Here is a 24,819-nt window from a genome sequence, read left to right as displayed (position 1 = left end):
GACATGGCTCAAATTCTGCAGTTGTTTCCCAGCTCTGCTTCAGTCCTGTTTGGGTGACTCAGTTCTCCATACTTATACTGCATCCTAAACTAAACACTACATTTTAACAGGCAAACTGGGATTTTAAAAGTGTACGTGGGTTGAAAAGTGCATGGTAGTAAAGCAACAACCCGTCTTCAACCTGCAAGACAGTGGTGGTGACTTTGGGGCTGCTATTCTGAACTAGAGGTGAAAGACTCCCATTTTGGGGTCATCTTCTCAGCTGTGGTAACTGGGATATTATAAATATTAAGCACGGTTGGCAACCTGCGCATCAGTGGTCTTGACTGTAAAATGGTAATAGTAACACCTACTTCACAAGCTGCGCTGCAAATATGTAGGGGGTTCTGCAGAGAAAAGTATTTTACAAATGCCAAGTACTATTTTTACCCTTCTAGTCAAAGACATAGAACAGCTGCGCACTGAAAAAGAGAAGAATTGGTTTAAGCTCAAATACAACAGCCAAGAAACGTCTCGCCAGGAAATCACCAAGGCATTTAGCCTTCTGCTGACAACTCATCAGAGGCATGGCAATATCCCAAGACAACACACCCTGCTTTGCCTGAAAAAAGTTTTTCAGTCTAACAAATTCATTTTTTTTTTTTTACTTTGTGTAACTTATTTACTTTTTATATACATTTTTGTGTAAAATCATATAGAATTTTACATATTTTATGTATCTATTTTTTTGCATTGAGATTTTTTTGCATTGGTCAAAAAAAAAAAAGAGTTTATCCTGTTAGCTCCAAGTCTTTACCTTCAACAGACTTAACTGACGTCTTGGAGAGAGCTCTGCAAACCCACAAACAGGCTCAGGGAGGTTTTTTGTTTGCCCTGCAAAACTAATGAGAAACGTGTCTGTTCAGATACCAGGTTTTTGAATAAAAAAAAAAAAAACAACAAAAAAAAGCATCCTGTTATTTATAAAAGTCACTGAAGGCCCGGTGAGGGCCAAGCGCTGTGCCCTGGCTGGGAGTCCAGCAGCGCTGTCCCTGAAGAGGCAGGCGACCACGGAGGGTACCCGGCGGCAGAGCGAGGTGCCCAGGCCCCGGCTTCCACCCTCAGCTGGGGACCGCTGGGGACCTCCGGGGACCCTGGAGGGAGCGCTCCCCCCAAGCCCCCCCCATCCTGTTCCTCGCGCCTGATTTGAAGGCGAGGAAAGGAGGCGACGGCCAAACGGCCACCGCCCTCCCCTCAGCCGTGGCCCACCGGCCCCTCAGCCGTGGACCTCCCTCCCCTCGGCAGCTCCCCGCCCTCTCCTCAGTCGCGGCCCCGCCCCGTTGCGAAGGAAGCGGCGTCTCCCGTTGCTACGATGGCGGCGCCGCTTCCGCGTCACGCCGAGTAGCGGGCCGGCCGCCGGCACGGACCACGGCGAGCTCCGTTACGGGGGCGGCGGGCCCGGGGTGCTGAATGGAGCCCAGCGGGAAGGGCGGCGGCCCGGCGCGAGGGGCAAACCTCCTCGGCCGCCCCCAGGTCTGCGCGGCTCGGAGACGGCCCCCCGCCGTGTATCCTTCCGCGTATCCGTCCGCCGGGGGCGAGGGGCCGGGCGGTCGGTGAGGGGGGTCTGAGGCGGCCTGACGGAGGAATGGCCTCCCCGTGGAGAGGCGGGGGCGGCGGGGCGGTGAGGGCCGTCCTGCCGGGCGGGTGTGTGGGGCGGAGCGGGGCCCGTGTGGGGCGGAGGAGAGACAGTGGCGGGGGTGGTGCCGCCCCCGCCCTGCCCCGCCGCCAGGGATCGCCTCAGCGGGGGCGTGGAGTAAAACTGGTACGTTGGGTTTTTTAAACTGATGGAGAAAAGTTGGCTTCTCGGGCAGCTTTGGAGTCATCTTCTTTGTTTTTCCTCTTAGAAAGACATAGTGTTTTCCGTCCTAACTCGGGGGTCCTTACTTTTTTAATTTAAGTAATAATAAATACTGACACAAGTTCAAAGCTGCACCTGTACGGTTCATGACTGAAGTGAGGCAGGACCGATCTTGAACTGTGGAGAGCTTTTATCTTGCTCTGTGGAGAGTTTTTATCTGGCAATATTAGCAAATTTCAGTGTAAACAACTAATCCTTTTACTGTTTTACTATTTTCCCTGTGATAAATGTTTCCATGTGTTACAGACTTAGATAATAATAGAAAGATTCAAATAGACATCATAAAGGTCCGTGTTTTCATTTGCTGATACCATGAAAGATGAGTGCAAAACTTCTATCAAAGCCAATGTAAACAGTAAAATGCAATTACATTTTTTTCTGGACAAACATAAAGTTAGATATGACCGTAATAGACATTTGTGGGACCAACTGTTGTGTACTTAGTCAAAAGATGTATCAGCATTTTGTGTCTCATGGATGAAGTTTGCCCTTTCCTAAAAAGGTCTGTAAAGGCAGTCACACAGGCTTTTAATCTTTTAATGAGCTGTTTCATACAGTGTCCATTGTCCTTAACACAATGCTAGGGACAGAGCTTTAACATTTCATTTTGAATGGGATTTAGAAGAAGAACGTCAGGCATTGAAAGAAGATCAAAAAATATGTCGGAGTAGGGCACAGAAATATTTTATAGAGACAAACAGAAGAAGAAGGTAAGTAACTAGGGTTCCTTTAGTGGGAGATGGTAAAAAAAAAAAAAAAAAGGCAAGTCAAAACCTTGAAACAGCTACTATTTCTACTATTTGCACATTCACATTGTTCAATAGCCTTACTGCTTTGTTCTAGAGGAATCTAGGCTGAAAATCTTCACCAATCCAGTTTCTTGCTATAGGGCAAATAAAATATAAAAAGAACAATATTCTGAGTTACTTGCTACTTTTTGGAAACTCACTGTAGTCACTTCTTATAAAGTAGAGTAGCGCTTTCATTTCATGGATCTGCATTTCTAGTATTATTCTGGTTTTTATTAGCTTTAATGGATGTGTGAAAAATGCATTCAGATGCACAGTACAGCTCCGCAGGCAAGCAGTTGTCCTTGCCTTCTGAAGTGTATGCTTAACCAGCTGCATGGCATATCAGCTGCACGGCCTCCCCAACGTGGTGGGGCTTTGTGCTCCCACTTCCCAATAAAAACAACACAAAGTCTTTCTAGTACAGGATTACATTTCTAGTAAAGTTATTCGACACTGACATTTTAAACAGAGGTTTGGATCTTCAGCCTTTCTGCATACATGAAAACGCAAAGTCATGAAATATTCTGTGACAAATGGATTAAGTAAATACATTGAGATGTTTCAGTGAAGTGCTGTAAGTAGTTTAATGGGCAGAGGGTTTTTCCTCTATCCTTGAGGTCGTATTCACACATACGGGAGACTAGACTGCATATACTGTAGAGGCAGGTGGGTTCCTCCCTGAGACAATTCAGAGCAAGCCCCCAACCTCAGACCAGCTTCTATGGTACTTGTTTACTTACTGAAGTATGTCGATAACTCATAAGAGAAGCAATAGATACTGTTTATACTGCCATTTTAGCTTGACAGTATGTGCTGTCAGCATATGTTTTGAAATACAAACAAAAATGGGAGAAGAAGTGTAATCACCTGGGAGTGATTAGAGACAGTGTGCAACCCACAACCTTTGCAAATAATAAACCAAGTCTGGGCTGAAAGGTTAAATACCTTATTTAGTTTTCTGGAACAGTACCGCTGTAACACTACAGCTCTCAGATGAACACTGTTTATTGTATTACTGATCTTGAAATATTATACTCCAATGTAACAGCAAATACCAGACAGCCTGTGTATTTTTGATAGACTGGTATAGTTAAACTATTAGTGGTTGATACATAAATACATTTTCATATGAATTTCATTGCAGCCTTAAGAAACACAGTATCAATCTGAGTTACCTAGGTGAGCCAGTTAAGAATTTAGGTATGGTATTCATAAAATGAAATTGTTTCCATTTGTGATAATTGAGAATGCCATAACTATAAGCATAATAAGCAGCTCAAATATAAGTCTGTGGTGACAAGTCTTCCCCTAATAACTGAAAAGGAGTTAGTTGTCTGTTGTTAGAAAGGTAGTAAGAGCATACAGTGTTAATAAGCTGTGAAATATAATTCAAAATTAAGTGTCATTGCAAATATGGAGAAAAGTAATTGGAAATAAAAAGTTCCTTGAAATTTAATATTTTTTCCTGACAGTTATGCAGGTAGGAAGCGATTTATCTTGTAATGGATCAACCATTGGGTCGTGTGTCAAATCTGTGTATGAGACAAGATCCATTAGCTTTGTAACATGTAAACGTGTTAGCTATGATGATGGTTTCGCAAGGGTAGCATGACTTCCTTAAGCTTCACGTTCTCATCTGGCAGCACCCTAAGTTCTCCCTGACAGGGCTTATAGGCATGTATTAGAAGTTGTTCTTTGCACTGCTGTTTTATAATTTCAAAACTGAAATTGTTTCTTTCATATTTTTTTATTTCAACATATGGAGAGTAAACATGAGTGAAGTATGACAGTTTGTTTTCTACTTCTAACCTTCACACAGAATGGTTGAGGTTGGAAGGGACCTCTGGTCCAACTCCCCCGCTACAGAAGGGCCATCTAGAGTTCGTTGCCCAGGATGATGTCCAGACAGCTTGTGAGTATCTCCAAGGATGGAGACTCCACAACCTCTCTGGGTAATCTGTGCCAGTGCTTGGTCACTCTCACAGTAAAAAAAAAAAAGTGTTTCCTGATGTTCAGAAGGAACATCCCGTATTTCAGTTTGTGCCCATTGCCTCTGGTCCTGTCACTGGGCACCACTGAAAAGAGCCTGGCTCCGTCTTCTTTTCACCTTCCCTTCAAGTATTTATATACATTAATAAGATCCCTCATGAGTCTTCTCCAGGCTGAACAGTCGCAGCTCTCCCAGATTTTCCTCACAGGAGAGATGCTTCAGTCCCTTCATCATCTTTGTGGTCCTGGACTCTCTCCAATCTATCTGTGTCTCTCTTGTACTGAGGAGCCCAGCACTGGACATAGAACTCCAGGTGTGGCATCACCAGTGCTGAGCAGAGGGGAAGGATCATAGAATCATAGAATCTTCATGGTTGGAAAGGACCTTTGAGATCATCGAGTCCAACCATACAACCTACAATCTCTGCCACTAGAGCATGCTCTGAAGCACCACATCCAGACGTTTCTTAAATACCTCTAGGGATGGTGACTCAACCACCCCCCTGGGCAGGCTGTTCCAGTGCCTGACCACTCTTTCAGTAAAGTAATTATTCCTAATATCTAATCTAAACCTCCCCTGCCACAACTTCAGACCATTTCCTCTGGTTCTCTCATTATTCACTTGGGAGAAGAGGCCAACACCCACCTCTCCCCAACCTCCTTTCAGGTAGTTGTAGAGGGCAATGAGGTCTCCCCTCAGCCTCCTCTTCTCCAAGCTAAACATGCCCAGCTCCCTCAGCCTCTCCTCATATGCCCTGGTCTCCAGACCCCTCACCAGCCTGGTAGCTCTCCTCTGGACACGCTCCAGCACTTCAATGTCCCTCGTGTCCAGAGGGGCCCAGAACTGAACACAGTACTCGAGGTGAGGCCTCACCAGTGCCGAGTACAGAGGCACGATCGCTTCCCTGCTCCTGCTGGCCACGCTATTCCTGATACAAGCCAGAATGCTGTTGGCCTTCTTGGCCACCTGGGCACACTGCTGGCTCATGTTAAGCTGGCTGTCCACCAGCACCCCCAGGTCCTTTTCTGCTGGGCAGCTTTCCAGCCACTCAGCCCCAAGCCTGTAGCGTTGCTTGGGGTTGTTGTGACCAAAATGCAGGACCCAGCACTTGGCCTTCGTAAACCTCATACAGTTGGCCTTGGCCCATCGATCCAGCCTGTCCAGGTCCCTCTGTAGACCCTTCCTACCCTCAAGCAGATCAACACTCCCACCTAGTTCGGTGTCATCTGCAAACTTACTGAGGGTGCACTCAATCCCCTCATCCAGATCATTGATAAAGATATTAAACAAAATTGGCCCCAAAACTGAGCCCTGAGGGACACCACTGGTGACCGGCCGCCAAGAGGATTTCACCCCATTAATCACAACTCTCTGGGCACGGCCATCCAGCCAGTTTTTAACCCAGCGAAGAGTACGCTTGTCTATGCCATGATTCGCCAGCTTCTCCAGGAGAATGCTGTGGGGGACGGTGTCAAAGGCCTTACCAAGGTCCAGATAGACAATGTCCACAGCCTTCCCCGTGTCCAGAAGGTGGGTCACATGGTCATAGAAAGAGATCAGGTTGGTTAAGCAGGACCTCCCTTTCTTAAACCCATGCTGGCTGATGCCTTGGCTGCCCTGCACTTGCCATGAGAGCTCACTCAAGATGATCCTCTCCACGATCTTTCCTGGTACCAAGTTCAGGCTGACAGGCCTGTAGTTCCCCGGATCCTCCTTCCGACCCTTCTTGTAGATGGGCGTCACATTAGCCACCCTCCAGTCACCTGGCACCTGCCCTGTTGACCAGGATTGTTCATAAATGATGGACAGAGGCTTGGTGAGCTCTCCTGCCAGCTCCCTGAGTACTCTTGGGTGGATCCCATCTGGCCCCATAGACTTATGTGCGTCTAGGTGCAGAAGCAGATCATTGACTACTTCCTCCTGGATTATGGGTGGGTCGTTCTGCTCTCCATCCTTGTCTTCCAGCTCAGGAGGCTGAGCACCCTGGGGACAGCTGGTCTGACTATTGAAGACGGAGGCAAAGAAGGCATTCAGTATCTCAGCCTTCTCCTTGGCATTGGTTGCAACTTCCCCCCCCACATCCAGTAAGGGATGGAGATTCTCCCTGGCTCTCTTTTTGGTGCTGTATTTATAAAAGCTTTTTTTGTTGTCCTTAATGTTAGTGGCCAAGTTGAGCTCCAGCTGGGCTTTTGCCTCCCTAATTTTCTCTCTGTATAACCTAACGAGATCTCTGTACTCCTCCTGAGTGGCCTGTCCCTTCGTCCAAAGGTGGTAAACCCTCCTTTTATTCCTAAGTCCCATCAGAAGTTCCTTATTCATCCAGACTGGCCATTTTCCCTGCCCTTTAGACTTGCGACACTTGGGGACAGCCTGCTCCCGGGCCTTTAAGATTTCCTTCTTGAAGAGCGTCCAGCCTTCCTGGACCCCTTTGCCCTTCAGGACTGTCTCCCAAGAGACTCTCTCAACCAGTGTTCTGAACAGGCCAAAGTCCGCCCTCCAGAAGTCCAAGGTGGAGGTTTTGCTAACCCCCCTCCCTACATCACTACAAATTGAAAACTTGACCATTTCATGATCACTAAACCCAAGACGACCTCCGACCACCACATCTCCCACTAGTCCTTCTCTGTTTGTGAGCAGTAGATCTAGCAAGGCACTTCCCCTGGTAGGCTCCCCTATCAGTTGTGTCAGGAAGTTATCTTCCATGCACTCGAGGAACCTCCTAGCCTGCCTGCTCTCTGATGTGTTGTATTTCCAGCAGATACCCAACAGGTTGAAGTCCCCAACCAGAACAAGGGCTGGCAATTGCGAGACTTCAGCCAGTTGCTTATAGAATACTTCATCTGTCTCCTCATCCTGGCTGGGTGGTCTATAGCATACCCCCAGCACAACATCTCCCTTATTTGCCTTCCCCTTCAACCTTACCCATAAATACTCAACTTTATCATCACTGGAATCTAGCTCTATACAATCAAAACATTCCCTAATGTACAGAGCCACACCCTCGCCTCTCCTCCCTTGCCTGTCCCTTCTGAAGAGCTGATAGCCTTTCATCGCAGCATTCCAGTCGTGACAGTCATCCCACCACATTTCCGTGATGGCAACTACATCATAGCTGTCCTGCTGCACAAGGGATCACCTCCCTCCACCTGCTGGCAGCGCTTTGCCTCATGCAGCCCATTTGCTTTTTTGCTGCAAGGGCCCACTGCTGGCTTATGTTCCGCTTGGTGTCCACCAGGACCCCTAGGTCCTTTTCTGCAAGGCTGATTTCCAGAGGAGTGGTCCCTGGCGTATTGGTGCATAGGGTTGTTCATTCCCCCCCATGCAGGACTTTGCACTTCTCCTTGTTGAACTTCATGGGGTTCCTGCCAGCTCATTTCTCCAGCCTTTTGAGGTCCCTCTGGATGGCAGCAGGACCCTCTGATGTATCAGCCACTCCTGGTTTCGTGTCATCTGCAAACTTACTGAGGGTGCACTCTGACCCATTATCCATGATCATTAGTGAAGATGTTAAATAGGACTGGGCCCAATATTGACCCCTGGGGTACACCGCTAGTTATTGGCTTCCAACCAGACTTCATTAAACTAATCACCAACCTCTGGGCCCAGCCATTCAGCCAATTTTCAATCCACCTCCCTGTCTGCTCATCCAGCCCATACATCAAAAGGATCTTATGGGAGACAGTATCAATGGCTTCAGCATTAGGAATACGCAACTTCTGACAAGTTGTGCTCAGTTAATTGGTTGATTGGTAAAAGACCAAAAACATTACTTGCATAGAAAAGTGCAAGTAGAGCTTTGGAAAGCAAAGTAGTCGCAGTAACTTAAGTCACACATCTTTCTCAAAGTGAATATGTAGAGAAACCCGTAGTCGTATCTGATGCCATCCGTTTCTTTGCATCTCTTATACTGGCCAGGCTCCTTAGTTTTGTGTTAGCAGCAGTGCTTCAACATAGTGAACAATCAGCCTACCGATTGTTTTTACACAAGTTGCCCTAATATCAAGGAAGTAATCCCTTTATTGTCTCAGTAATATGCAAAGTTGCAATTTCAGGATCAGTTTAAGAATTAAATATGCTCTGGGGCAGTAGATGACAGATATTTTGTTTAAGTAACAGTATTCCAGAAATAAGAGCCACTTTAAGTAAATGAATAGGATATTATATTCTGTGTTTATATACTGCAGTCCTTTTTAAATACCAGCTGCCGATTTGCTGGGAACCGCAGCCATCCCGCTGTTATTGCTGGAGGCAAAATGTGTATTCCCTTTTACTGTGATGTTACTGGCTGCAGGTAGTTGGTTCATTCTGGAAATGCAATTGTCTATATGCATTTTTAAATAAACCTTACAGTCTGCTATCTTGGTTCAGCGTTTTGAATTGCCTTGAAATCTAAATAGCTGATCCATCTGTTATAATTGGGGAAGGAAACGCTTTCCCAGTTTATATCAGTTTCCAATCTATTCCTATTACTGTTGTTTTTTTCCAAAATATTTTTTTTTCAACATATGCACAAGTATTGTGCTCCACCTACTGGCTGATTATCATTGATTATTTAATAAAAGCTCTTTAAATTACTCATCAGTGTTGTTGATGCAGACCAAAAAGCAGTCTCGTATCAGAAATGGGAGAAAAATATTAGAACTTGGTAAACAGAGAGGGCAAAGTGTTAAGAATTTAGTATTGCTTTCTACATCAGAATGAAACTGTGCAAAGTGGTGGTCCCTGTAACCATGTAGGCCTGTAGTCCAGTATCACCATTTCTGGTAACGGGCCACAGGATCGTGCTGAATTTGCGAGGTCTCAGGGCGGATGCTTGCCAAACTTGTGCTCTCTGAACTTTTCTTGACCTGCCCACAGGTTTGTTTTGCTTGGTTTAGCTGTAACAGCAATTTCTCTAATTGACCAGGTGTCTGTGGCTAATTTGTTTTGCCTTTGTTTATCTTCTTATGGTATGACCGTAGTTTTATATAGATAGCAGTAACAAGCAGTTATTCTATGACTCTATATAATGATGTAGTGTAGGAAATACAGGCCTGGTACGATTGCAGAGGCCTTGAGAACTGGAGGTGCAGGACGCGACGTAGAGGAGTATAGGCAGGGGCTGATAAGAGATGGCACAAAGGCTTGGCACTGGAGACCCCACAGCCATAAACAACTCACCGATAGTCAGTCAAAGAAATGTAGGCCTGGGTCTGACAAAACTGGCTTTAGGGGTAACAAAGAGAACAGAGGAATAGTATGTAATACATGCAAAAGGCAACATTGTATGGAATATTTGGAGGTACTGTGGAGCCGCAGATTGATGAAGAGGGAGCAAAGATGCAAAAGCCTGTTGGCAAATATAAAAATAACTCCACGTGGATCTTGAGGTGAGGAACAAGAAAGCATTAACATGAACATCATATTGCTCCTGGCGAAGGGACTCCAGATGCTAACAACTCACCATAACACCTCAGCACCACCAGAATGCAAAAACCAGCCTTAGGACACAGAAGAGCAATGAAAGCATGAGTGGCAGGAAAAGGGGTATAAACTCTGTGTTTGAATAACAATTCAAACTGTATTATCACTATTATTTAGGTTTTCTCTGTATAGAAGTATTCCAAGTGTATTATAGTGGGATTGAGTGCACCCTCAGCATGTTTGCTAATGACAAGAAGCTGTGTGGCGTGGTTGACATGCTGGAGGGAAGGGATGCCATCCAGAGGGACCTGGACAGACTCGAGAGGTGGGCCCATGTCAACCTCATGAAGTTCAGCCAGGCCAAGTGCAAGGTCCTGCACCTGGGTTGTGGCAATCCCAAGCACAAATAAAGACTGGGTGGAGAATGGATTGAGAACAGCCCTGAGGAGAAGGACTTAGGGGTGTTCGTGGATGAGAAGCTCAACATGACCCAGCAATGTGCACTTGCAGCCCAAAAGGCCAACCGTACCCTGGGCTGCATCAAAAGAAGTGTGGCCAGCAGGTCAAAGGAGGTGATTCTATCCCTCTACTCCACTTTGGTGAGACCCCACGTGGAGTACTGTGTCCAGCTTTGGTGTCCTCAGCGCGAGAAGGACATGGAGTGGGTGCAGAGGAGGACCACAAAGATGATCAGAGGGGTGGAGCACCTCAAGTACGAGAACAATCTGAGAGAGTTGGGGTTGTTCAGCCTGGAGAAGAGAAGGCTCCGGGGAGACCTTATAATGGCCTTCCAGTACTTAAAGGGGGCCGACAAGAAAGCTGGAGAGGGACTATTTACAAGGGCATGTAGTGATAGGATGAGGCATAATGGCTTCAAACTAGAAAAGGGTAGATACAGATTAGTTATCAGGAAGAAGTTTTTCACTGTGAGAGTGGTGAGACATTGGAAGAGGTTGCCCAGGGAAGTTGTGGAGGCCCCATCCCTTGAAGCGCCATCCAACCTTCAACGCCAGGTTGGATAGGGCTTTGCGCAACCTGGTCTAGTGGAAGATGTCCCTGATCATGGCAGGGGGGTTGGAACTGGGTGATCTTTAAGGTCCCTTCCAGCCTAAACCATTCTATGCTTCTATGACTATTAATTTTTGTTAACAATTATATCTGGATTAATAGGGATTAAACTTTTAAGATTTTAATTATGCTAACAAAAAAAAATTCTTGGCTTTATATAAGGTGTGCTTACTTTTTGCCCATAAATAACATTTGGAGTGTAACAACTGGTGGATGGTGCGGGCAGCCCTCCTGTGAACCTGTGAGGCATTTTGTAGTACAGCCCTCTGTCAGCCCTTATGGCATTGTAAGGGTCAGTCCTTCTGAAGCCCTTACAGCAATTTGGGGCTGTCCTTTTGTCTTCATCATATGATAATTGGAGAACATAAGGGAATAAAGTTAATATGCATCCCTATGGTCCCTAAGTATCTCAGTTAAACAAAAAAATAGATTTATGGGCAACCTCTGCAGATACTTAAGGATATAAGGTGTGTTTCCTGTTTGCCCTGAAGGGGATTTTGAGCGTGACGCCCCATTCTAGCCTTTTCTTGATCTTGCTGTAGTCATTAAGCACCCTCCTACCTCAATTTTAAAATTATTGTGCACTGGTTTGCAAACATGATATGGCAATGGATGAATAATATCAACTCATTATCAAAAGGTTCATTCCATAGCATTCCATATGCACTGTATATATTCCTTTTTTTATTTTCATCCAAAGTAGTAGTAAGTATTTAGTCCACCTGGGAATGTAGCATCCATCACTTCACCGTGAAGATAATTTAATAAAATTAACCAGGAAATAGTTCCACCATCTGGTCATACTGTTTTTAACATAAAAATGCTTTCCACATAATGTCTGTATATGTGAAACTGCTAAATATTTTAAGTTTCATATTCCAAATTCACTATAAACATTTTGGCAGCCATTTCAAAAATTGCTGCACCGCTGGGTTGTTTATAGTAGACAGAAAAACTGGGTTAAAAAAACACCGGTCAGGAAATTCTTGTGCTAACTCTCCATCTTCAAGCCTTACTCTTTTGCCAATGTTACATCTGTGATATGAACCTAAGCTGGTGGCTTAAGGATAGTGGATGAACAAACATTTGCTTTAACTGTTTTTCTGTAGGATGTCAATGTGCATTTGTAAAATTATTTATTTTACATCATACACCTGGGTGTCACAATTTACATTCTGCGAGGTCAAGAAGTTAATGATGCAGGCTTCACTGCATATCTTCAATGCATTTCCTTACATTTAAAATAAGATCCTTTTTCTCCCTCATGTCTTAATCCAAACCAAACAGTGATCGTGATGAGCTGTGGTGAAAAAGACCTCTTGCATCAGCATTAGGACTTGCCTATTTCCAGCTATATGGAACATGGAACAAGAGTCTTTTTTTAATGCCAGATATTAAGAATGTGGAAGAGCACAGCTAAGTCATACTCCAGAATCGTTTAAAAAATAAATAAATAAAGGCTCTGTCAGAATTTACTCTTTCCTTTTTGGAGTTATACTCTGGAATTACTCCAGGCGCAAAGTTGTAGAATTTCCCACATGTCTGAATTTAACAACTACAGTTCAACTAAAGGCCTTCTTGAGCAGCTTCAAGAGGTATTAAGGGTATCAAGAAGAATGCGTTTGAAGTACTTGCTAGGATAAGTAAGTCTGTTTCCTCTGTTGTGATTTTCCTATTTCTTTAGTCAGGATAAAGATGTAAAATATTGCGGATTTCTCTATCAGATTTTAACATGAGTGAAATACAGGAATACTGAAAGTTGACCATGAACTCTAGTTCTATTTTTTTTATTTCTAACTTCTGGATGGTATGAACAATTAAAGTTCCTGTGAAATTTTAACCAAATTGCAATAAGACATTTTATGTGAATAGAGTTCTCTGCAGATTTTTTCTGGTTTTGGACAGCTGCTCGTCTGGCTTCACCTCATGCCTCAAGTGAAGCCATTCCTGCTTGCTGAGAAACTGAAATTTGCAAATGAGACTTGAGACCGTATTTTAGTTTGTTTTTCTTTGCGTAAGTCAATCTTCTGTCTTATCCTTCATTTGAAGCTGTAGAGTTTCTCTAGAGTTTCTGTAGAGTCTCTAGAAGAAGCATTACCTCAAATTGTAGAAATTCACCTGAATTTTTGAGAGTGTAACGATTAAGTGTCATTTGCAATAAATAAGTTGTTAAAATAGCGTGTAAGCTACCGTCTGTATACACTGGAGGATGTAGTCTCAGCAGTTCTTAGGATCCAAGACAATTGTCAGGAATACTGCTGCTGGGAGGTTTGGAGCTTTCTGAGGGGAATGTACTTCCAAAGCAGAAGTGGTAATTGCTTATGCTGTTCACTGGCATTTTGATTTCTGACCTTGGAGAACATTAATCCAGACTGCTATATCCATTAGCAAAAGTAGTGGATCCTTTTGCACATTTTGTCTCTTTTCATATGCTCCACCACTGTCTCTCTTGAGGTTCATATTAGCAATATTGAAGGTTTATTTACTTAATATTAATTTTAGTAATGTTAATATTTAATATTACTGCAGAAAAACAGCTTCCTGTTTCCCCTTATGATAAGGGGAGGAGTTTTAAGGTGCGCTCATAATGATGGCAGGAATGCAAGTATGTAGTCTTTGTGCTTTAAGGTTTGAATAGCTGCATGGTATCTGTGTACAGTGCATTTCCACTTTAAATATCTATATATCTATTGTCTTCACTTTTTATTAATGAAATGCAATAATTTGTCCATAAAATTGGGAAATCTCAGTCATTAGTTCAGTTTGACAACCATGCATATATGAATTTTCAAAATAGCAAAGGTTCTTTACGTCTCTGTCTGTTACGCTTTGGCTTCCAAGTGGATTAAAGTGGATATTCCTGTAGAAGTGTGGACTTGGGATTAGTTGTCTGTTTTCCTATTTTTTGCTGTTGTGCAATTACAGCCTTTAGACTTTCTAAACTAAAAAGTACTTCTTTCAAATTATTTTTCTGTTTGTTTTCACAGGTGATCGATCAGCACTTTGAAGGGACATTAGGGTGGGTCAAGTTGAATAGTTTAGTTTGAACTTTTTCCCTGAGAAGAAAAGGGAAGAATAAATAAAATAGCTTGAGTTAAGGAGTAGCTCTGTTAAGTAGCAGCTTCACTCCATTAAGCAAGAAGGTCTATGAAGCAACTGTAAGTGATTAAAGTTAAGGGAAGGTATCTTATTGTGATGAGAGAAACAAAGAACATCTGGCTAAACATTATACCTTTCATTCCGCTAGTGCTGGCTAGAAGTGGGACCCTACCTAGGGTACTAGTGACCTGTCATTAAAAACAGGAATCTTCCAGTTGTAGTGAACCTTGCATGGCAGGCTTTAGAAGTTTTAGTTGAATAGTGATATATTTAAGTATTATTTTGCCTACATAGGCACTGTGCCAATAACTTTATGGGTAGAGGATATATTTCACTCAAGGAGCTAATTTAAGTTTGTCAGCAAAAGTTGGTGATTTTGTCAGCAGGAATAAAAATTCCACATAACTTCATCAAGCTTGTGCCTACCAAAGGAAAGTTTTGTGATGATGGTTGGTTTTGATTAAAGTCCAATTTGCTTTCCAGCCGGTAGAAGGACACGTTTAACATATTTGATATTAACAATTGATTCTGTCAATCAGTTTCATGTTACTATTTTATCTCATTTTGTGCTACTAACGTGGTTGTCTTTCAGGAAGCTTCTCAACAACTGGAAGTTGGTACTAACTCTTATCTATTTATAGGTAAAAGCTGTAGTTCCTTTGTGTTATTTCTGAATAACAACTTTTAAACTGTTACTATTTCCCTAACAGCTTGTGAAATGCGCACACACACAGCATTTGCAGTTCACATTCCTATTGATCTGCCCACTGTGATACATTTATGTGGTAATGTAAAGACTGTGGCGAAAGTCACATTGGTGACAAGAACTGGTTGAGTCTGCATGTTAATTTGTGTAAGAAAGAATCACATTTCTGGTTGAGGCTAAAAAAAAAGATTATTTTTAAGATGTCTTTTCTTCATCACCTGCTGTCCCCTTCACGTTCAAACAAACCATAAAAATCCAGCTGTGATGAAGTTTATAGTATTTAATTTGTGGACAAGAAAGCTTTTGTACTAAAATTGCAAATTGATAAGCAAGTAAGTTACTAATATTTCAGTAAATATAATTAGAAAACATAGGGGTCATCTACTCTTGCTTCTTAAATACAGAGCCTTTGAAGAAAGACGGAAGCAAGAAGAAGAAAAAGAACAAAGATTTAGAGAACAAGTTCTACAGCAGAGGAAAATTAAACTTCAGGAAGCAACTGATAAGTTCCAGCGTGCTCATCTGCCTTTTTCTCAGCACAAGCAAATAGGTTTGTAAATTAAAATTCAACCATTATTCACAATGCAAGTGTTTTTCTATTAATAGAATATAATTGAGGCAAATAGAACAATTAACTTCACTCAGATTAATTTAATTCATTAGTATAAGCAAAACATAACCGACAAGAAGCTCAGATCTGGTACACAGGAAAAAAGTGGGTAGAGGGAATTAAAAAAAACCTTTTTTTTCTGAAAAACGGTATTGTGAGATATTTCATTATATTCCATTCACAGTAAGTACAGCACCTCCTTGGGATCTTGTGGCTTCCCGGGGTTTCTCCACGTTTTTTCACTCCAATGTGTTTATTGCTTACAATACTGTGCTTTCACAGCTGGGTGCAAGGTGTTACAAGGCCACTGGAAGTTACTAGGATAGTATAATGATCCCCTATTTGAACCCTTGAATATGAAATAGTCAAGAACGTGCATTTGTTTATCATTGAGTAAAAGCAATCCTAGCATATGTTAATGTATTACATAACTTCTGCTGAATTAGTCAGCTATTTAAGCTCTTTCGCTGCTGGGAAGTAACAATCACTTCAACTGAGTTCCTGCTTTCTTGGAATCAGTGCAGATTGGCAGGAGTTTTTAACAGCATCAGCCAAGTCTGATTTCCAGTCAACTTTCCAGTGTTGAAACTCTTAAGATATGGTATATTACTTAGGTATTCTTTAACAGATTTACTCTCCCAACTGCAGTTGCGCCAACTGTGAGGTAATGTCTCTGACTTCAGGATCAAATGTCAGATTAAAATAACAAAATAGAACAGCACTGGTTTAGGGCTTCTTCATAGTTCTACTCACAACCCAGACTGTGTAGCAATATGGTGAATCACAATTTTTTTTCTTGCTTTGTCTTTATGGCAATTCTGCCCCTGCCACTTTCTACCCTACTGTTGCGTATGTGAAAAAGGCAACACCTTGTGCCTGTCTGGACTCTCTCTTTCTCCACTGGTTGGATTAGTAATTCTCAATTTGGCCTCTATAAAGTATCTGCAAGCCATAACTTGGGCTTAGTGCATAAGCAGAATAATCATGATGTACAAATAAAGTTAGTGCTGGATTTTTTAACTGCCTACTTTTTCAACAGTGCAGTCTAGAAACAAATAGCAAAACTGTTGAATACGTGTGTTACTGTAAACACTTAAATAGGCTGGGGTTTTGTTTCAGAGGAACTAGAGATGCTCCAGCATGCCTAATGGTGCTAAACCACTCAGTTTATTGTAACAGTCTGGATTTAGGCTTCCCAACTTAAAAAACTTAACCAAACCATTTATGGTAAAACATTCAATTTTAAAAATATTTTTTCCATTGTGTTTTTTACTCTGATCCCTCTAGTTCAGACAAAAGCAGATTTTCAGTTAGAAGAAGCTCTTGAACGAATTAAAGGATCAGTTATAACATCAGGACTGTGCTTGCCCAGCAGAAACAAAACCAACTTCAGGTAAGCATGTGTGTTTACTCTGATGGTCAAAGGAAGTACATTGCTAAGTGTATTCAATAAACAGCAGACAATTACTCTTTAAGAAGTTATAGGCCATTTCTCTAGTGGCAAGGAAAGCGTTTCTGTGAACTGTTCCAATGAAACATTATGAAATAACTTTTGAGTTGTTTGTGTCCATTTGGTAAAACACCAGAGGAGATGACACAAGCCTTTTCCCTTCAGCAGAATTCTGGGAATACTCGGGGCTAACCCAGTCCGCACGCAGTTACAGCCTGACTCAGACTGCCATGGTTATCAAAACATCTGCTGTTGTATCAAGAATAAAGTATTATGTCTAGGTGATTTCTTATTCTCATCAAGACCAGGACAGTTTAGTTTGTTTATTCATCCCATGATCTTATCTTCTTTCCAGCTGTCATTCCTTTAAATTTCTCATCCTCTACATGTATCTTGAGCATCCTGATAACAATTTTGCCTGCAATTTCATTCTATATCACATACAATTTGAATTGCACATTTTTCACTGTACCCAAGCACTTTTTCTAAGATACCTTGACTTACCACAGAGTGTTTCTTCATGCATAATTTGTCTGCTGTATTTGATACTCCTTCCTGATTATCCCCTTCCTAATCTCTCATTTCTTTAACATTTCAGTTCAGGGTTTTATTTTTGTTGTTGCTGCTTTTATTACTATTATTATTTTCTGCATGCTGTAAATTGTGCAGATGTTCAGAGTAGAGATAAATTCTATCTAAAAGGGGTCTCCCTACTTTTGAGATTCAGCGTGTTCATCTTGTGATGTTAATATTCAGTTTGATTACATTTCCACTGCTGGTTAAAGCATGTTTGCAGCCGATAAACTGGGCAATTGAGAAAATATTTTGTACCTCTCTGAGCTAAATATTCATGCTATCTGCTAGTCAACTTTCATATAGTTCTGCAGCTACCACACTGGCTTGACGTAATAAAGGAGGATTGCAGCCATGAAAACAAGCAAACAAACTACCTGCTAAATATAAGTTGAAATTATGGCAAAAAAAATGTAGATGTTTCTGAACCCTGTCTCAGGGTTCCTGATTGTTTGTCTCATTTCACTCATAGGCTTGATTAAGGACGGCAGCTCAGTGCCTCTTCACACTGCCTTTATCATTTGTTTCTTTATTTTTCAACTTTCTTCAAACTGATTCTTCTGCCTCAAGGGCTCACAGCTTTCTCTCAGACACCTTCAAACCACTTACCAGTTCCTTTATTTCTTACAGTATAACATTGCTGTCACTCCATATTATATTTGTGTAATTTTAAAAATTCACTGTCCTGTAATAATGATAGAGTGTTCTTTTCCTGATTTTCATTTTTATAACCTGATTTCCTAAGGAAATTAAATGTATATGTTCATATTCTTTTACAGTTTGTGTTCCCCTAGTAACCAAATTTGAGAGAGAGCTAAGAATTGCAAAGATAATTATATTTCTATAAGTTTGAAATTGGCAACTGAGCAAGGAAGAAGTTATTCAAACAGGTGACCCCAGCATGAAAAAGGCTTAAAAGTGGAGTCCACATTGACCTATTGGCAGGTCACAAGCCAGTTAGTACAGATAAGACAGCACACAAATACCTTGGAACCTGCGACAGAATGTGCTGCCTCTTCCCCAGCTGGTAACTAGGAGGCCTGGGTAGGAGCCATAGGGGCTGGGTGAAGGAGGGTGTAGAGAATATTGGGGGTATAGTAATAAGGGAAATAAAGGAAAATAATTAAGTTATGGCAGTACAGGCTTGTGTATAGGGGCTAGGTATACAAATTAATATGAAATAAAGCTTTGCTTATTCTAATGCTAACAATTTGTCTCCCTTCCTTGTGACAGAAAATACTCTACGTGTTTTTATCTACATCTCACACAATCCCTTACTAAGGACTGAGATTGAAAGTTAGCGCATGCTATGCAGCATAGATTCTTCTGGTCTGATGCAGAAGATGTTAGTGCAGGGTTGTTCCTGTTAGTTTTGGTCTGGGAACCGTAGATTGTGTGGGTCATAAAAATGGCATTTTTGTGTTTTCAGACTTGGTTCCAAAATTCTCTTAGAGGGCAAATCAGTACAGCAAAGTAAGCTTTGATACAGAAAAGCATTTTGAGAAGGTTTGCAAAGCTGAAAGTTCTTCAAAACTCTATTTTTTGGGACTCTATCTGTCCCAAAACTATTGGGACAGCCAATAACTAACTCAGATGAGGTAGTAGATCCCTTTCTGTATTTCTATCTCTTCTTACACTTCTAAAAACACTTTAACCAAAAATCTTGTACATCTTTAGAATTCACCCTCCATCAGAAATACAATGTATAGAATTCATTGACGGTCCCCTTTTAAAGGAAGAAATGAATATTGTATTAAGTATCCAAGATAAATATGGCTGCAGACCCAGCTGGATATAGGTGGATTATATAAGGTTCTAGAATTCCTAATGTCTATGTTTAAAAAGTTGTAAAAAATTAAATTAAGCAATGGAGATGTATTACCTCCTCTTGGAGAAAGGCAAAAAACCCTGGAACACCTAATGAGAGAGAGATTGTATTATGTGCTTGCAGTTGAGCTACTCAGCTTCTAGTAAGGTTTAGTTATTAAATGCTGAAGCAAAGATTTTGGTCAACTCATTAGCTGACAGGGATTGGGATGTGTGCACATTAGGTGTATAAATGGTGTGCTGCTCTTTGTAGAAGATAGGTTTCCCTGTTTGTGTTTAAAAACAGTTGTATTTGATTAGGTTCAGTCTTGGGCTTGAAACTTAATTATGACAAATCAAAATTTTTTTCTGAAAAAAACTGAAGTGTAGAAACTTTTATGAATATAAATGTTCTAAACAACCAAAGAGATAGCAAGAAATTTCCGCCCACCCACCCCCCCCCCAAAAAAAAAAAAAACAACAATCAGATTTTTTGTGGGGCAGGTATATATCAGTCTTGTCCACAGTAATAAAGTCTTTAAAAGTGGATAGGTACAGAAAGTTTCTGGAAAGGGAGGATATCACCCATTCAAAAGAATACAGAATGAAGTTTTCTGAGTTCTATAAATAAATAGGAAAATAGGGGAAGTTGTTCTCCCTTTTTGATATCAGCCATCTCATCAGAAATAATAAATTCCTTTTTAGACTCTGCGAAATATATGTCTCTGCTTAGGTCAGTGCAATTACGCCAGACGTTTTGGAGTATTGTATAAAATCTCCTGAAAAAACCCCAATAATCTTGATGGGATGAAAGTTTACATTTTCCATTGTCCTAAAATTGTGTTATAATAAATACAGAAAAGGTCTCATTTGTCTAATTTGACACATATGTACTAAAAAGAGAAGGGATTGATTTTAACAGGGAGTATAATTTTAGATATAGAAAGAGGATGAAACAGATGAAGGCTCGGAAGAAGGAACTGTGGAAACTTAAGCAGAAGAAATAGAGAGAAATGAAGGAAAGGGGTTATTGAGTTTCTGTACATATATTAGACATATGGTAGCCATCTCCAGCTAGGAAAAATACATGTTTCCTAATAATGCATCTCTGCTGGATAGACAGTAGAGGAGGATGAGCTCTGTGTACGTATTGTGTGACTGCACTGTTCAAATTTGCTTAATAGGGATGCCAGCTGTTAACGAAGATAGCTTTGTGTGGCATGAAATAGTCACATCTTCTTATAAGTTCCTACATTGCATATTACCCCTATATGAAAGGAACCATCACCTTCACCATCACCTTCACTGAAACCGAGGATGGGTAAAATGTGGGTGGTGGATCATCTTGTCAGGACAGACTCCAATAAAAAAAAAAAAAAGAGGGAAATATATGGAAGTATGATTTTCATATTTAATTGCATACAGAGTCAAAAGTTCACTTTTGCAACAAATTTAGCTAAACACCTTTGCCCAGTTGAGCAATATTTAAAGTATCATGTTGATGCTGCTAAGGAACTATGTAAGAGAAATGAATCCTGAGAATGTTGGAAAGCATCTGCATATTGAAAGAACAATAATGTTTGGTTTGTTACTCAAAATCCAATGCTTGCTGAGTCAAAGTACCATTTCAAATATTGGACATGATCAATCTGGTGAAATAAAAGTTGGATCTCCCCTTTTTGCTAAAGGTGTACCCATTTTACAAATAACTTCACTGAAATTTTATACTGATAATCTGTTTCCAAGTTCTATTATCCTTCTACCACCATTTGTAATCATTGTGGAGTATAACAAATACTTGATCCTAAAACGGTGAGACATAAGCATGACTTTCTAACTAGTTGTAAGGGTTATGGCTCTGCTGAACAGATGTGAGAACTCAAAGCATGGTTCTGTAAGTGCCATTTTGGATATGCCAGACTAAGGGCATTTAGGGTCCTTGAACCACATTGGAGCCAAAAAACAGGATCAATGTCCTTTGCTAAATTGTTCCACCTAGGCAGTCAAGCACAGTTGGCAACCTGGTAACAGTTATACTTCCAGAAGGCTAAGGAGCTTGATCTACCTATGAGCTGGTGGGTTTTGGTGTGTGGGTTATTTTTGCTTTTTTTAAAAGCCTACTTTTCTTGTTGGTTAAAGTTTCTTGGTTTTGTCATCCTTGATATCTACCTAGTTCTTCCTTCTTGTTTTCCAAAGCTTGGTTCCTATTCTTAGCGATCTTACCCTGCCTTGTTCCAGTTCTATCTGCTTTTTATTCTTGAACAGATCTTGTTACATACTCCTTGCCTTCTTAGTCTCTGTTTGCATATTTTCCTTGTCATTTGGCTTCACATGCTTCTTGGCTTCTTTGATTCCTGCGTGTCAGCCAGACATGGTCCTTGCTAATGCCTGTAGAAACCTGTGGTTTCCTCTATCTTGATTTGGACTCACCCTGACCACAGTAGCCAGCTACACTAGCTGCTCCAAAGATATTTTTTTTCAGGAAGCAAATACAAATTCTTTAATGTACCACATAAGTGACATTGCACGTCATCAGTACAGTTGGGCTGTACTTGCTATTTGAAGTAAGGGAATATATTTGACAGCATCAATATATAGTTGTCCTCTAGTATAAGCCAATCTTATGGAAAAACAAAGGCCATTTTACTTGTGTTTCGTTCCGTGTTCCATTTTTGCAAATGACCAAACTGTTGGCTGACATTTTCCAGATTAATTCAGCCTGAGGCAGTCACCCAACAACCCAATCAGAAAAGTCTGACTATTTATAAATAACAGAAGAGAAGGTTTAAGATGGAAAGTGTTGCACAGTTTCAGATAGTACTAACAGCACCACCTGTAGTTCCATATAGTGTAGCTGTCTTTCACTTTCCAGGCATTTATTGATGATGTATACTTTTGGAAAGGAACATATTTAAAAGTGTACAGGTGACGCATAGAAATAAACCAAAGTAATAAGTTATTTGCTTGCATCAAGAACCACAGATGACTCTTCATCCTCATCAGCATCTAGAAACGGTTCTTTCCATCAGAAGCAGATTTCAGCAATGCTTGACTGGGATAAAACAATACAAGAGAGCAGTAGAACAAACATGGATAGTAACCAACCTCTCTTCCAGAAAAATCTGAAAGAAATGCAACAACTCCTTGAAAAACAGCATCTCAGCAACTTGGAGGTATGATATTTCCATGTGATTCATTACATGATGCTTCTTAAATGTGATGGAAATTTTGTTGAATGTGATAAAAATGAAAAGTCTGTTAAGCACTCTACCAAGCGGACAACACCTGAAGGCACAGTGTACTATGCCTTACCAATAGATTATTTATAGTAAAATTATACATATTTTTCGGTAAGAAATCAGAGGTCTTCAAAAATGTTTGCAAGAATATTTTCACAAATTTTTCAAAGATATCTGTCGTGTTATCTTTCTTTCTGTGAATGTAGGATTTGTATGTCAGACTTTGGGTCTGAAGTAGATAGCCATTAGTCTATCAGAGGAGTCTTGTGCTAGCTCCAAAATTAAATTGGTGGCTTGCAATTTGCACTTAAGTTTCTGCTTTGCCTGTTGCTGCAGCTCAGCACAAAATGCTATAGCAGTATAATTATGGTAGGTCAAATGCTGGGGTTTTTTTTGTTTCTTGGGTTTTTTTCCAATGTGTGGTGATTTCTTAGGGATTGACTTCAAGTCTCTTGAGATCCTTTTTTGTCATCTTTGGAATAGATGCAGATGTTCCAGTAACAAGCCCATTAACTTTTGCCCATTAACTTTCTGCCTAAACTAATTTTTGGACCCAAAATGAGTTTCAAAAGTCATCTTAGAAACACAGTGAAAATCAAGAAGAACTGAGCTCAAACGTGATTTCTTACAACTGCACTTTTAAGTGTGATTTTAGGTCTGTCAGTCTTGTCTTTGATTTTGGAAGTATTGTCTTCAATATTAGATTTTTTTGAAAAAAGGAGGACATAATTTTGGATTTATTCTTTTATTTCTGTAATATTATCGACTGGTATCTGGACTCGTGGTATCTGAAATGACCTTAACCCTATGAAGCACCGTGCCTTTATATTGGTGATGGCTAGAGGCATGGGATCATTGGTGGCAACAGAGCAAGGGCTTTTCTTTTTAATACATGTGTATGGGTAACTTTTGAAAGACCGTATACAGTTCAGATATATTTCAAGTTCTTTGATATTGGTGTTTTCAGCCACATTCATCTCTGTCTTTGTACCTACTTTGTTCTGATGGGTATTCATAAGAATCTTGAGCAGCTGATGGCTAACACAGAAAATCTCAGTCAACTGGAGTAAATTTCAAAAAGGTTGAGGAGACAGAAAGTAGTTTGTACTGGCAAGGTTGTTGAATAGTGTTCATTCTTATTTCCAAGCACAAAAAGAAGGAAGAGCAAATGGCAATTTATAGAAGAGAGCTGATAAAACTGAATTCTAGATAACCACTTTCAAACAAAATCCAAAGAGGTCTAAGCTTTTTTTTTTTTTTTAATACCACATTGGGCATTTCATTGGTATAGTGTTTGCAAATTCCTCCCTAAATGATGATGTTTAATTTGGCAGTAGCTGCATTAGGACTTAATAGAATTAGGGGAAAAAAAATGCAATCTCTTTGGGAAAAAAATATATTAAAAGATTATTTTTAATATATTGCAAGACAACTATATTGTGTATTTTATCAAACACAATTATTATATTCTAATTGAATTCTAGGGGGAAACTGCCATGAGTCATGCATGATTTTTTACTTATAGTTTTTTCTAAACGTTATCACCAGCTTTGGACACTGCATATAATACAGGCATTTGTGTTTAGAAATTATTGTATTTTTGAAAATGCTCTGGTCCTGTAAAAAATTTGCTTTTTTTTCCAGAATGCATTTTTCTGCTACCACTAGGGGTTGCTCAGCTTCTTCCCTCTGATAAACAGTTTCAAATTGTAAATATTTATACTTCAAACATTTGGACTTTCTTTCATGAAATTGCATGCTTTGGACTCTGATTAGAAAAGCAGTCAAAAAAGTTATTGTCATTGTTCTAAGGCCTGAGTTTTGGAAGTTTAATACTCGGATTGCGCTGCTGTGCATGTGCATTGTGACTTCCTGTGATGTAAAATAGTATTTATAATACTCTCGCTAATAAAATTTATGAATTGTAATTATTTATAGTACTCTTACTGACATGAATAGGCTTCAGTAGCCTTGTTACTGTCTGTTGTCCAAAATCATTTCAACAGTACTTGCCTTTCTGAAACTAATGTTAAAGTATTTCACTGTGCACATGCTTTGCAGTCTAACCATCCATTGAGATCCTTTGACCTCTCTTTGTTTCTGTTTTTACAGGCCCAGCAGGATTATAAAGATTCCTAAAATTCTTTTCTTTCCTACAGGGCGATAAAGTTCTATGTAGACCCTTAC

At 40.7% G+C, this 24,819-nt stretch overlaps 1 protein-coding gene across 2 annotated transcripts in view; it reads left to right on the top strand.

Annotated features, from left to right (window-relative positions):
* The first annotated feature begins 1,305 nt into the window (after positions 1 to 1,305).
* The window catches only part of CEP126 (centrosomal protein 126), a 46,832-nt gene continuing 23,318 nt past the window's right edge, over positions 1,306 to 24,819 (top strand). For both annotated transcript variants that reach the window (XM_074572975.1, XM_074572974.1), the window contains exons 1-5: positions 1,306 to 1,556; positions 2,482 to 2,607; positions 15,359 to 15,504; positions 16,852 to 16,957; positions 22,368 to 22,566. In XM_074572975.1, the coding sequence (XP_074429076.1) occupies positions 1,450 to 1,556; positions 2,482 to 2,607; positions 15,359 to 15,504; positions 16,852 to 16,957; positions 22,368 to 22,566 (684 nt within the window). In that variant the 5' untranslated portion in view covers positions 1,306 to 1,449. The remainder of the gene's footprint in view (positions 1,557 to 2,481; positions 2,608 to 15,358; positions 15,505 to 16,851; positions 16,958 to 22,367; positions 22,567 to 24,819) is intronic.

Source organism: Larus michahellis, chromosome 1 (genome assembly GCF_964199755.1).
Source record: "Larus michahellis chromosome 1, bLarMic1.1, whole genome shotgun sequence".
Lineage (NCBI taxonomy): Eukaryota > Metazoa > Chordata > Aves > Charadriiformes > Laridae > Larus > Larus michahellis.
This window is presented reverse-complemented; position numbering and strand designations above follow the sequence as displayed.